The 14302-nt window shown below is 41.1% G+C and overlaps 1 protein-coding gene across 5 annotated transcripts in view; it reads left to right on the top strand.

Moving 5' to 3' along the window:
* The first annotated feature begins 5243 nt into the window (after positions 1–5243).
* lrrc38b (leucine rich repeat containing 38b) overlaps positions 5244–14302 on the top strand; it is a 44315-nt gene continuing 35256 nt past the window's right edge. For 3 of the 5 annotated variants that reach the window (XM_028574988.1, XM_028574987.1, XM_028574984.1), the window contains exons 1-3: positions 5476–5764; positions 7286–7452; positions 7607–7750. Coding sequence is in view for 3 of the 5 variants with exons in the window: in XM_028574984.1 (XP_028430785.1) it covers positions 7446–7452; positions 7607–7750 (151 nt within the window). In the remaining 2 variants the exon portion in view is untranslated. Of the gene's footprint in view, positions 5297–5475; positions 5765–6994; positions 7199–7285; positions 7453–7606; positions 7751–14302 lie in introns of those variants that run through there. The other 2 variants (XM_028574985.1, XM_028574986.1) reach the window with 2 other exon arrangements.

Here is a 14302-nt window from a genome sequence, read left to right as displayed (position 1 = left end):
CATGGTGCGAATTTAGGGAGGCTAAAGAAAATGACTGAAACATTTTTGTTAATTACTTATATAAATAAAAAAATTAAAAGTGCTCAGATACAACTCCTGAAGCAACTACAAAATGACATCTGCACACCACACACACACCTTCAAGTAAGCAAAATATGTTCACATTAACACAAATGATAGCAGAAAGTGGCACTCTGAACTGAAATGCTACTCCAAAAACAAATAAATAAGAGGAAATGAAAAAGAGGAGGAGCCAGGGAAGAAGAAAGATACAGAAAAGGGGTGGAAACGTTTCTAATGGGTCCCTATACCACCAACCCATAAAACTAATGTAAGGTTATCTTTTCAGAGTGGTGCTGGTCAGTTGCACATTTCTGTCCCTGGTTGTGCGGTGAGCCCCCTGGTGACAACATTTGTTACATACGAGATGTGAGATTCCCTGGATTTACACTAGCCTTTGGGAAGTAGGACAGAGTTTAAATCAAGTGACCCTCACAATCTTATAGAAGTGTCGCCATAACAAACTGTCCCTTAAAAAATGCCTTTCTTCTGTACAACCTTTTCACATTGCAGCCTTGTACGAGAACACAAATAAAGTAAAGATTTTAAAAACTTTAAATTTAAAAGTAACAACAAGTTCACTCTTGTTTAAGAAGCAGTCAGCAAATGGTAAACCTGATAATACAGTTTTTCGGTCAAAAGTCAATCCACACATGACAACATGCTCCTTCAGGGTGGAAGTAAGTATTTTGTTCAGTTGCGTGAAAGGAGGAATAACAAAGGCGTATAGTTCTTTTCCTTGATTCATATAAACTGGAACCAAATTTCACTTTGTTTGGCAGCCATCTTCCATTCTGGTGTTTCTGGGGATTCCCCGCCATCAAATGCAGCCCGTGTCTTGTTGAAGGAAATCCAGCAGGGCGGATGATTTACATAAGCGCCTCAAGGCTTTTCTCTTAACTCGCTCTTTCTGCTGCTCTCCTGGAAATATAGACAAGAGTTGGAAATCGACGTAGTTGTTTTTCCTTACTGGACACTCACCAGATTCATGAAAAAACAAAGACACATCTGTCATCAGTCCTCTTTAAGCAAACCTTGGAGCATTGTTTGCGTTCCTTGCTGAAACCATAAGGAAGACCAGCTCGTTCTTGTGGCTCACAAAGTGGCTTGATTTCAACAAAGATCTAGAAAGCAGTCGGAGATGCTAAACCTTTGCCAAAGCTACGCAAACAATACGTTTTTACGCCTGGAACGCATAATTTCTATCAGGCCAGAAATTATATTTACTGTGCTATCTGTGGGCTAAATGTGTCGACTAAAAGTATGATGCCCTTCAGGCCACAATCACGTGAAAACACCTGCTTTGGGATTGTTGTTGACCCAGTAAACATACTCTACGAATATGGAAGCAAGTGTGTGTCATAGTTTCATGGTAGCCGTTTAAAAAATGACTTTAGTCTAATGGCAGAAATCCCACATCTGATATGCTTTGTAAATGTTGTCTCGACAGGTAGACAAAGTGTTTGTTTTATGCTGTGCAGCCAAACATGATTCATAGAACTTTATTTAAAATTCTAGACATAAGAAACTTTCTAAAGATACCAAACGTCAGATCAAATTTGGGTGAATGTGTAGAAAATGACGCCAAAAACATCAAGAATATTTCCATTTGATGGGATGATGCAGCCATAAAAAGCATAAGTCTTGGGTTTGAATATTTTATTAAGAGTTGGAACAACACAGAATATATATACATATACATTTTAATTACAAGGATTTAACTAGAAAATAACTAAGCTACTTAAGAGGAAACAAAGGGGGAAACTGTATGTTAAAGGCTATTAAACTGGCATCAACAAAGGCCATTCTGCTGCACAGACTACACATTTCACCACTGGGGGGCAGTGTTTGACAACTTGTCAACCAATGTCCTGCGCCAGAGGACAAACTCCCCTTCAAGGTCTCCGCCTGTCTAGACAACTTGCAATTTTCCACTATTTTGTGAGAGCGCGCAACACTTCTACCTGAATGGTTGAAACAGACAACTTCACAGCCTCTCCGCTGTTGTCTTGTCTGAGCTGATGAAATTTGTCAACAAACAAAATGAAACTGAAATTGGGCTTCAAGGAGTAACAAGTGGCATATGGGATATCAGTCAAAGCTGGCTGATAAATGTCAGCAGCAGCAGCAGCGAGGTACTATCCTCTCAGGCTTCTCTCGGTCAGGTGGAGACACTAAAGGAATATTTAAGATGCAGCGAGGCGTTTCCTCCAGTCTCAGCAGATTATTGGATCTGTCTGTAGTCCAGGAAAGGTCATAGCTCACCATTAATCTTCTCCCATGTGACATCACATGAGCCGTTATCACTACACTTCCTCAAATGATTGATTGGAGGACATTATTAACGGGGCAATCACAACGTCCCATCTGTTCAGGATTGACTAGTGACATCATGTCATGATGTTTAGGATATTCATTACTGGCTGCCTTCATATTTTACTTAAAACTGTGCCACAATTCGTTGTAAAGTTGAAGCTATAGCTGAAAATTCAATATAACAAAAATATTTATATGTGATTACTGTATATTTCAATGTGTACAGTTAAGCCCTATTTTCCTTTAATATATAGAAGGGTGAGGCCATTTGCACCCCTGGTACAATTAGCAGTGTATGCTATTTGTACCCTGGTGCAATTAAAGAGTTATTCGTACCCTGGTGCAATTAGAAATGAATGCTATTCGTACCCCGCCGGTGCACACAGCAATGTGTTCTATTAATACCCTGTCTGGTACAAATATCAATGTATGCTATTTGCACCCCTGTGCATGTACAGTACCTTGGCATATATTTACACACAGTTATCCATACTATTCATGTATTACACCTTTTTGGAATATTATCGCCCTGACATTCTTACCCTAACCGTAACCAATCCCACTTCTCTTGCCTAAACCTAACCAACCCAACCAGAGCAGGCATATTCATGAGTCTTCCCCTACCACCCTGCAAAAAGAAATTTGCGTTCGCGGGCCCTGACATGCGCAATTGCATGCAAATTATCTAATCCAAAATGAAAAAAACAAGATTACTTCACTGGGGAATCAAACTCCAGACTCCCAACTAAAACTCAGTGTTCTAACCACTCACCTAGCAGTTCTTACAGAATGTTGTTCAACTATTTACCACTTCAAGCATGCGAGCAACGTGTTTTTGTTGTTACGTCACAGGATGTGAATAGCTCAGCTGTGTGGCCGAGGCTATTCGTACTGGGGGTGCAAATGGATACTCCGTATAGGGGTAACATACACTTTATAATATGGTAACCTGGACTAAATGACCTGTAACTTACCAAATCGGTACTTACTGGTTATTGATTTATTTTTATTGAAACCCTCAATTGCAAACTTTTTGGCCACTTTGGTCGCAACGGAATCAAGCTGTGAACACTGAGAATCAATCACCGTCTATGTTGATATAGAGAACTTGTTAGCAAACAGTTGGCTCTCTACACATCCAGCAGGTACAGAGCAATGTTAGCATTCTTTTGTCGTGTTTGTGTCCACCTGATGAATGTAAGTCCTCCTCTGGCTCTCTATTGGCTGAATGCTCCACTATGTTCACCAGCTAGTCCCTATCTGTGTCTGTCTGCTGTTTGGTGCCTAGCAGGTAGTGTACAGTGGCCTCTTTTTTTTTTGTAACTGTTGCCTGCTGCGACCGAAAATGACCCTACGAGAGTGAACAAAAACAGTAAAGTAAAAACAATAAAAGCTAACACGAGCTGATAGTAAGTGCAGAGTCGGGTGATCATTTTCTGTGGGGTTGTCACTATAAGTGACCTCTTTCAAATACAGTAATGTGCCCCATTGTTAATATAAAAACATTGATTGTAACCACTTCAACATTTATTCATACATCCACATTTTAAAGTTAAGTTTTTTTTTTTTATATTTCTGTTTGTGATAACTTGATAATGTGCTCACGAAAACATGCACACAACCTTATTGTTTTCTATCTACTTATAGGGAAACCAGGAATATCCACTTTTTAAATGTGGCTTTCTGAAATGTGCTGTTGCGCTAAACCCCGCCCACCTGGTCCAAGGCGTTTTCTACCCAGGACTGTTTCTTTCGAGTTGTTGGAGTTGGGATGAACAGCAAGTGGAGTCCATCCATCACACTCTTCGGGGCAGAATGACAACGGAGTCGAGGTTTGCGAGGAGTGGAGAGGAGGATGATAGATTGAATTGCTTTGACTAATACGGGCACAGGGAGACGTTTCACGGTAGCTGTCCTTTCTACCCTCGCTATCCTGCTGCCTCCACATCACCGCTTCAATCCATCTCACACTCAGATGTCTCAATGCCCCCTACTCACTCACTCACACACACAACACACATAACACACATGCACAGCAGAGTCTGGTTAGGCATTGACACGCTGATATTTGCCAGGCGGGAAGGTGGTGTGAATGATAAGGGAGAGAGGCATGAGTGATTGCGAAAGTCCCTGCTGTGGCTCCTTCGGAGACATCCCTTAGATTGGAGGAGAATTGATGGGGACATTTGTGTCTCTGAACTGAGTTTTTTCTCCATCGGACTTCAAATCATGGGGACTATTAGAGGACGGAGCAGCTGGGGGTTAGACATTTCCTGCCTGGTGTTTGTGCAGCATCTCAGCCTGTGTAGTTCACTCATCGCTTAATGAGGCACGCTGCTGCATCCCTTCCTCTCCTGTGTCCTTTGTATCCTGTCCTGTCCTAGTAATGTGTGGCTTGACATTTTCTCTTGCGTTGCATGTTTAGGCAGTTGCAATCCACACTTTTTGTGGATGGCAAAAATAATTTTACATGTTTAGATGGGAAAATGCAGCATTGCAAAGTTTCTCAGTCCGCCCAGTACCAGTCCAATATCAGGGATAGTTTGTTTTTTTTCCCCCTAAACCTAAAATCTGTAAACCCTTTTTTTGTGGAACTAGTTGATCTGGAAGTATAAGTTGAGATGTTTATACATTAAAATTCCTTTTAACTCATGTCTAAGCCATCCCCCCTCCCCCAATGGTTGGTTCGCCTGGTCTCCTTGTGTAATAATGCTTGTGTAACTTCAACCCTGTGATGCACAATCAAGTTACAGACTTCATTGTTTTCAAGACAACCTGGGCTATCGGGATATGCATGCTGCAGGGATGTCACATGAATGTATAAATTGTAATATAACTACTGTATAATGACAAAAGAAAAGACTAAACGGAAATTGAATCTCACAGAAATGTATTGAAACCACACAGAGAACAATAATAGGTAAGACTTTTGGCTGATGAAAATTGTTATCCCAAGTTTTGGCAATAAGGGAATCAAAAATAAACTCTCTAACTAAAACAAATATAAAACTATTTAGATTATTACCAGAAAAGTCCATATGCTTTTATCCAGGGGCGCAACTAACCTTAACTAGCATTAAGCTAGCCGTAAACCCCACTTTAGCTGCTAGTATTAGCAAACACTAGCTAGTCTGAGAACAGTCTGTTAACATTCTTGTTTGCAAACCTCCAAGGTTGGTAGCAAATCTATGCATGATTCCATGGTAAACCAGAGTCATTGCATTAGTTATGTTTTCCAGATTCTAGTCATTTATTGTACATGTGCTACCTTATATTTACCAGTTTTCACCTCAGCAACCTCGGTTTTGTATATTCTAAGCTACTCGTAAACCCCCATTTGGCTGCTACCAGAGTGATCGAGAAACACAGAGTGGCGACACTCCCATTGGTAAGTTGATTAAATAGCTACCTCTTTTGAATTGTCAACTGTCTGTATTTTATCAGAGGCCCTTTATGATACATATACCGATCTTTATTTGTATGTGTACAGCGTTATTAGCTATATATGACCGATTGCCTGCTAGTTTGTTAACTCGTTTGCTAGTTTGTTAGCTCGACTTACGAAGTTCAGTAGTGAATCTAAGACAACTTTTATTTAGTTAGTTATTGATGTTGGATTACTAGGATCATTAAGGTTGATTAAGGACGGTTTTTATTTATATTTAGGTTTTAGGTTCTGCTAAACCTGACAGTGTTAGCTAGTCATCTGAGTACTGTGTGTCTGATGCTATCGCTAGCTAGTAGAAATAAGGTTGCGTTTGATATACCCTTGAAAGGGCTGTTGGATTACATGTATGAATACAAATTATTCCACACAAAAAATATCAGTAAGTGACGTAAGACACTGACATATGTTTACATTTTAAAAATTATTAAGACAAATTTCACCGTTGTGTTGATTTATTTAACTTTTTCCACTGTTTTTTTAAGTTCAATAATTGCAACATATTTCCAAAAGTCAACAAGTAATTGTTAAAATATCATGATTTCAATATTGACCAAAATAATTATGATCATATTTCTTTCCATATTCAAGCAGCCCTAGCTGGTGCTGGCAAAGGCTACTGCTGGTGGTGACTGCTGGTACTGGCTGCTGGTAGTAGCTGCTGGTGGCTGCTGGTGGCTGCTGGTGCTGGTAGTGGCTGCTGGTGGCTGCTGCTGGTGACTGCTGGTAGTGGCTGCTGGTGGTGACTGCTGGTAGTGGCTGCTGGTGGTGGCTGCTGGTGACTGCTGGTGGGCTGGTGTGCTGGTAGTGGCTGCTGGGCTGCTGGTAGTGGCTGCTGGTGGTGCTGGTGGGCTGGTGGTGACTGCTGGTAGTGGCTGCTGGTGGGCTGCTGGTGGTGACTGGTGCTGGTAGTGGCTGCTGGTGGTGACTGCTGGTAGTGGCTGCTGGTGGTGACTGCTGGTAGTGGCTGCTGCTGGTGCTGGTAGTGGCTGCTGGTGGTGACTGCTGGTAGTGGCTGCTGGTGGTGGGTGGTGACTGCTGGTGGTGGCTGGTAGTGGCTGGTGGTGACTGCTGGTAGTGGCTGCTGGTGCTGGTGGTGACTGCTGGTGGTGACTGCTGGTAGTGGCTGCTGGTAGTGGCTGCTGGTGCTGGTAGTGGCTGCTGGTGCTGGTAGTGGCTGCTGGTGGCTGCTGGTGGCGACTGCTAGCTGCTGAAATAAGAAGCGTCTGGACGCTGCAGATGGTGTGGTGGGAATGGAGAGCCAAATACATCCATGGCAACCTGTAAGATGTTTGGCAGTGGCCTAGATGTTATGACCTTAGGTGCGGAAGTCTGCTGTGTTTAAATTGCCTTCTTAGTCTGACTCTTGCTGCCAAGGTACCCCTTATCACGGTTGTTTACCTTCCTTTCAGCCTTGACGCACTTTGATTGAATCCTTAACCTCAGCCTGATATATGTCGTCAGGATTTTTTTTTCAGCTCATGGCATGAGGGAAGGTTGCTGTCCAGACTCGTGGCCTCTCTTTCCAACTGTGCCACTGCATTGGAGGATTCCATGAGGGAATCACTCGTCTGCAAACAGAACAGCTGCTCCACGTCCTGCAGGAAAGTGAACACCTGATCGAATGGCTGGTATAATACACCCCTTTAAATTCTTTTAACTGTAGTAAAACTGTAGTAAAACTGCTCTCTCACTTGCGGTGTTGGTAACTTTTTCAACCAGTGCACACTGGCATTCCTTACAGAGTGAGAAGCCGATGACCCTCTTTATTATGTATCCTGCCAGGTGGTAGAGGACACAGGACTTGGTCTTTGTCAAGTCAGGTGGTGATGGGTGTACTAGCTGCTCCACTCTCACAACCTCAGAAGCACTGCAGCTGCTGTTCTGGGTGTCCAGGAAGTCCGCCAAGTGGTCTCATGCATCATACAGGTAACTGCCAGTAAGCGTTGTCGAGAGGAACTGCCCTACAGTGACAGCCTGTATTCATAATTATTTATTTAGTAAACTAAATAAATAAATACACTGTACTTCCATGATGGATTGTGGCCTACAATCGATGGAGGACCTTGTTGAAATGGCACATTTATCTGCTTCTAAACAACAAAAAGTAAGTATCTGCACTGAATTGATCTGGAGATATTATATATTACATAAAACATAGTTTTGGCTTTGACGTCAACGCCATCGCTCCCAGAGGGGCTTGTGCAGATCCCGTAACAACAGTGACACTGCCATATTCAACTAGTTCAACACTGTATGCTTATGCATTTCTTTACCAACCCACTTCCCCATGCATGGCTCCATCTTTTTCTTCACAAATCAAAATTGACCGGCTAAGCAATGTAGCTCTGTGCAGTATCTTTCAACTCTAGTTGCTAAAACTTTGTCATTAATATGATGTAATGTTAGTCGATGTTGTTCTGCTTTGTCAAGCTTTGTTAACCATGTCAAATCTGTTTAGTTTATGTTTTAAAATGGTCTCAGAAATGCAGAAATGACAAAATATATATTTAGAAAAACAAAATGGAGTAAATCTTTGGTAACATACTGTACATTTTTGTGAATGGCACTGTCAACAATTTCTATTTCACAACTAAAGCCCACTGCCACCACGAAAGTATCGAAGCCAAGTATCAGCTTTACGCATCAACATTAGCTCCAATTCAATTCAATTCAATTTTATTTATAGTATCAATTCATAACAAGAGTTATCTCAAGACACTTTACAGATAGAGTAGGTCTAGACCACACACTATAATTTACAAAGACCCAACAATTCCAGTAATTCCCCCAAGAGCAAGCATTCAGTGCAACAGTAGCGAGGAAAAACTCCCTCTCAGGAAGAAACCTCGGACAGACCCAGGCTCTTGGTCTGACGGTCCCGGTTGGTGGTGTGATGAACAGTGGCAATAATAGTCACAATAAAGATAATGGATCAGTGACTAGAATAGTTGTAGTAGTTCATGGCATAGCAGGGCACTGCAGGGTGTCACAGGACGTAGCAGAGCACTGCAGAGCGTAGCAGTTGTAACAGGGCGCACAGCAGGACCACGGCGACAGGCTACAACCATGATTTAGGGGCAGAGCTGTATAGTAACGAAGTAGAACTACTTCAGTACTGTACTTAAGTACTAAAAGGCTGTATCTGTACTCTACTGGAGTATTATGTTTTTCTCCTACTTCCACTTTTACTTGAGTACATATTTTCGATGAGTTTAATACTTTTACTCCGATACATTTTTTATGTATTGCATAGTTACTTGTTACTGTTGTGAAATCCTCATGCTACGGATACTGTGTAGGTTACAGATGTGTGTAGTTACGGCTATGTTAGTTACGTACGATAATTAATGAATCCCAGAGATCGCGTCGTGTTTCTTTTCATTATGGCGATCGCCTGTTCAGAAGTCAGAGACGATGTCAGTTTGTACTCTTTCTATTTAGCCATTGTTGCAGCAGATGAATCTATTCCTGAGTTGTTTCAGTCTGCAGTGAGTACTGAATGTTAACCGTTTGACCCTGTGATGTGAAGCTGCTAGTTTATCTGGATTTTGCTAGCTTGCTAACTTTCCTGTACATCACACATTTTATTTCAGTATTTGTTAATAAGTGATTAATAACCCACTGTTATATCAGATAATAGTAGTTATAACAGCTGTGACATTAATGTACCTTTTGGGGTTTATTTCAGAAACTTCCTTCATATCCAGCAATGCACAGCTTGTGACTGCCTTAGTGCCAAGTAAAAGTTGAACTCCAACAATATGCTTATAATACAATAATGCTTTCTTTAATAACTACATAAAACAATACTTGTACTTTTACTTTTAGTACTTGAGTAGTACATTTTAAAATAAACTACTTGCAATACTTTAGTACTTCCACTTAAGTGGGGTGCTTAAAGAGCACTTCAACTTCTACTCAAGTCACTTTTTTGATATAGCACTTGTACTTTTACTCAAGTATGGGTCTCTAGTACTTTATACACCTCTGTTTAGGGGACACCCTAATCCAAGGAAACATGCTGGGCGAAAACAGCAAATGAACAGAGAATAATAGACAACTAGAATGTGGATCAGTTACTTTATTTATACAATCTCCTTAATAAGGTCAATATCGGCAACTACCTACCTATCCAACAGTTCAGATAAGTGCATCCCTGTAAACTTTAGCTGTCTATAAAGCAAACTGTGCAAACATACATGCAGTTTGACAAAACATTAAATGACAGCTTACAGTCCAATGCATTTTGATCCCCAAATTATTAAAAGATTATCTACATTATACTACTATTTGTAAGCATTTGAATTAAAACCTACAGGGTCATGTGGCAGAATTATAATGTGGTGGACCTGCTTAGATACGAATCTCACATTCATTTTCAGGTTGCTTTATTGCTAGAATTTATCCATTAATTAACAGTAAATTTAAAATGAAATACATTTAATAAGTATTGTCAATGAACTAGGGCCAAAAGAGTTTGTGTCCTTTCTGGCATAACTTTTGCGGCACAAAATATCGGGGGAAGACACACACAGATATATGTATTGATGCATGTCATTTGTGTGTGTGTGTGTGTGTGTGTGTGTGTGTGTGTGTGTGTGTGTGTGTGTGTAAGACCCATCGACTAATTGAAGTGGTATCTCTAAATGTCACCCCGAATCCATCCATCACCACAAAATATGGCTTCCATGGCAGATTTAGGGAAATAGTGACATGCCACACAAAGTTTAAATGTCACATCACTCTGTGTGTGTGTGTGTGTGTGTGCGTGCGTGCTCAGAGTGGCATGTGCTGACAGAACATCCTTACACTTGCTGACTAGCTGTGAACAGGAGAGAGATGTCTTTGGTGACAGTCAGGAATATTTCCCTCCGCTCATCACATGTGAGGCCATGACTTTGACGGTGATCTTGGAAAAATCGAAACAGGCAAGGCCCCCACCTCCGTCTCCTCAGTGACGGTGGGAGGTGCTGAAACATGATGTCTGACGTTGCAGGAACAAAAAGACAGAGATAAACGGAGGAGAGGAGGGAGGAATACTAAATGAAAAAAACAGAAAAACAGTCAGTGACGCAGAAGTCACACCTCGTGCTCACAGGACTTATCTCCTTAGCAACTATCTCCGCCCGCTTCAACTCGCACCAATTGAAATTGTCTCTGTCTCTGTTTCCATCTCTTTCATTAGCCGTCTCAAAGTTAATGTGCCTTTGAATGAAATTACGCATTCCGTCTGAGTGCCCTGACGCAGAGTACCTCGTCTAATTTCATCTTTACTTTGGACAGACTTGAAACAGAAGCAAATATTTGTATTAAGCTGCCAACACAAACAGTGTTAACCTTGCATTTCAACATCCCTCTTGGACACAACCACATTTATTTGGTGAGATCAGGCCGGGTGTCCGTTGCCAGACACAACGTGATAGCGAAGTGTTGGATCGAGAGAGTGTAGCGTGTTTCCATTGGCCGAGAGAAGGAAGAAATTTACACTTGTGTTATTTTTGGCCCTCCACCCTGCGCTGCCACCCTGCATGCCCTCTGACTGCCATCACGCTGCCCAGTGGCACTGATCTAATGATGTCATCCTTTCAAGCCATCTCTCAGCTGGACCTCTTGACCCTTGGGCCAGCTTGGGCCAAGGACACATTAGTGATGATGTGTGATGTGCAGCTGTGGACATGACAAAACAGTATCATGCCAAGATGTTTGAGAATGCCTAAGCGCTGCAAAATGCAATTTGAGAAATCTTCATGATTGACGTTTGAACTGATTGAAAACACTGCTGTTATCTAGCCAATTTGTGTCTACAGGCCTGAAACACTTAGGGTTTGGCCTGCCCCAAGCTCAGAGGAAGTGGCATCATATTTACTGCCTTAGACCAAAATCAAAACATAGTTGATGATGAATGGCTGGGTTAAAACATAACTTACTCCCTGACCTCAGATGTAGCTAGGAGGAGCTGACCGTTGACTGATATAATAGCTGTGATTTGTCTTTGGCGTGGTGACTGGTCCACGGCAACAATTTGTAGACTGTCCTAATATCCTTGAAACTCTCTCCGCTGAAGAAATATGCCGGGACATTTCTTGTTCCAATCCAGGAGAGCCATTATTTGTGCTTTGGCTGCTGGGGTTTGGGAGGCAGCTGTCGGAGAGAAAGGCCTGTCAATCAACCCGTCCCTGTGGCAGCTGACAAGGTCATTAGGCTTCATGTGACTTCCACATCCCTGCATCAGCAGATTGCAACTTATGTTTACGTGTCCTCGTCATCTCTGAAAGCTACATGTGATACAGCTAGCTGTACTGACTGTGCTGCAACATACATATTACTGCACTGTATACTCCAGGAGCATTCACACACATTCACAGGGTGATCTCTTCCTTAAATATGTGAATTACAGCTCTCAATGGAAATCCTTGGTTGTATTTCAGCCCGTCAATCAAAGCAGATCTATTTTTGTATGTGCCTGAACACCCGGGACTTCTGCTGTCACCGAGCGCACCCAATGTGTGACATCTTCACAATGGGGTCTCTGCGGCGCTTTGTCCGAGGATATTAGACCCACTTTCCCAGCAGGTGGAAGTAAAACAGAACATTGTGTTAAAGTTCTCAATACATTCATGTAAGAGGTTACTTTATTATTTATAATAGAGATATGCTATGCTTTCAAATAATTTAACCAGTGGACCATTTTCAAAATGCATGTCAATCCTGTACAGATTTAGCTCTTTTAACACACACAGCAAGGCAGCATTTCCAGTTAGATTAAATTCACACACACTCAAAAACACCATCTGACAGTTTGATTTGTATATTTGAAAACTAATTGTTTTGCAGTAGCACAATAAATCCTTATACTCAAAGCAATTGGAAATAACCTCTGACATTTGACTTTTTGCAGCAGCATAAGAACTTTATTTGATTTGAGTGCTGTCATAATGATTGGATGTACAACAATGTATGGATAAGCATGAGAGAGAGTGAGAGACATTAGACCAAAATGAAATACTTAATTTTGGACTTAAACACATTTCCTTTAAAGCAGTTAAATGAATGAGAAAACTATATATTACTGCCTATATTATACACTTGTTCACTTTTGCTGATTGCCTGTACTCCTGTAAAATGTACAACCATGGTCTACATAATATTTGAAGGCATGAGTCTTGCTATAACAGCAGTGCAGTAGTCTTGTTTTTTTCTAGCCAGAGTTACATGAGAAACAGATGTTCACTAAATTTTAGCATCACAGGTCCATCTGTGCCACCTGTAGTATTGTCTGCGGTCATGCGCAGCACTTTTATATATTTTTCTTGTCTCTAATGTGCTCACACTAGCCACACTGAGAGCAAAAACTCACTTGGAAAGCCAGTCATATTGCCCTTTCCACTCGCAGCCTGAGGGCTGCAAGAGGCTGTCCTTGGTTTCTGTTCATCTGCACATCTATTGTGTTTTTGTGCATTTGTTAGTGTCTATCTCTGTGAGAGCATGTGTGTGTGTATATATATATATATATATATATATATATATATATATATATATATATATATATATATATATATATATATATATATATATATAGATATAGATAGAGAGAGAGAGAGAGAGAGAGAGAGAGAGAGAGAGAGAGAGAGAGAGAGAGAGAGAGAGATCTAACACTGTGGTCTCTCATCTTTGTGTCCCTAAATGAAAGGGATTGCATCAGTGATAAATGAGATTAGATGAGTCTGAGGAAAGCTTGTGTGTCGGCAGAGAGTTAAAACTTTAAAGCTTTGGTGCGTACATTTTTGATATTAATAAACGTCTGTTACATTCAAGCTATTGCCAAATAAGCTACTACAAAGCTAATTAAGACTATCAGCTCCACACAACTCCGTCTGTATTTCTCAGTATCACTATGTTCAGAAGATTGTGTTGTCTGGTGACTTTTGAGTGAAGATAATTATCTCTTCTGAAGAGTCCATCATGTTTTTTTTAATCCTCTTGTCCTCCTTAGCTGCTAGCAAGTGCATTGAAGAGGGGTGGGGGCGCATTGAGGCTTGTATCATGTGGACGCGCCGACATTGTTGATGTCGTTACTTAGAATTCCTCATGGGGGCTACAGAAACTACGCACTATAGCTTTAGCTATACTTATTTATATAGCGCCTTTTGTGCAAAATTGTCTCACAATTGTCTTAACAATACAATACAACAATACAATACAACAATACAACAATACAAATAAAATACAGCAATAAATGAAAATTAATTTTAAAAAAGATTAAAAGTGCAATATGTAATACTGACAGCTAGTGTTTAAAGTAGTTACTGCAGTACAATTTCAAAAATACAGGAGAGAGTCATCTCCCTCGCCCCCTCCTCCCCAGATTTGAAGTTCACGGAGGTTGCCAGGCTGAGACAGCATCATCCATAGTCTCGCTTTGCCAGACCCTCCTCCAAAGCGCGCTGAAGGAGCATTTACAACAATGTTGCTAGACGC

The sequence above is a fragment of the Perca flavescens genome, chromosome 4 (assembly GCF_004354835.1).
Source record: "Perca flavescens isolate YP-PL-M2 chromosome 4, PFLA_1.0, whole genome shotgun sequence".
NCBI lineage: Eukaryota > Metazoa > Chordata > Actinopteri > Perciformes > Percidae > Perca > Perca flavescens.
Note: the sequence above shows the minus strand (reverse complement) of the source record. Positions and strands in the feature narration are given on the sequence as shown.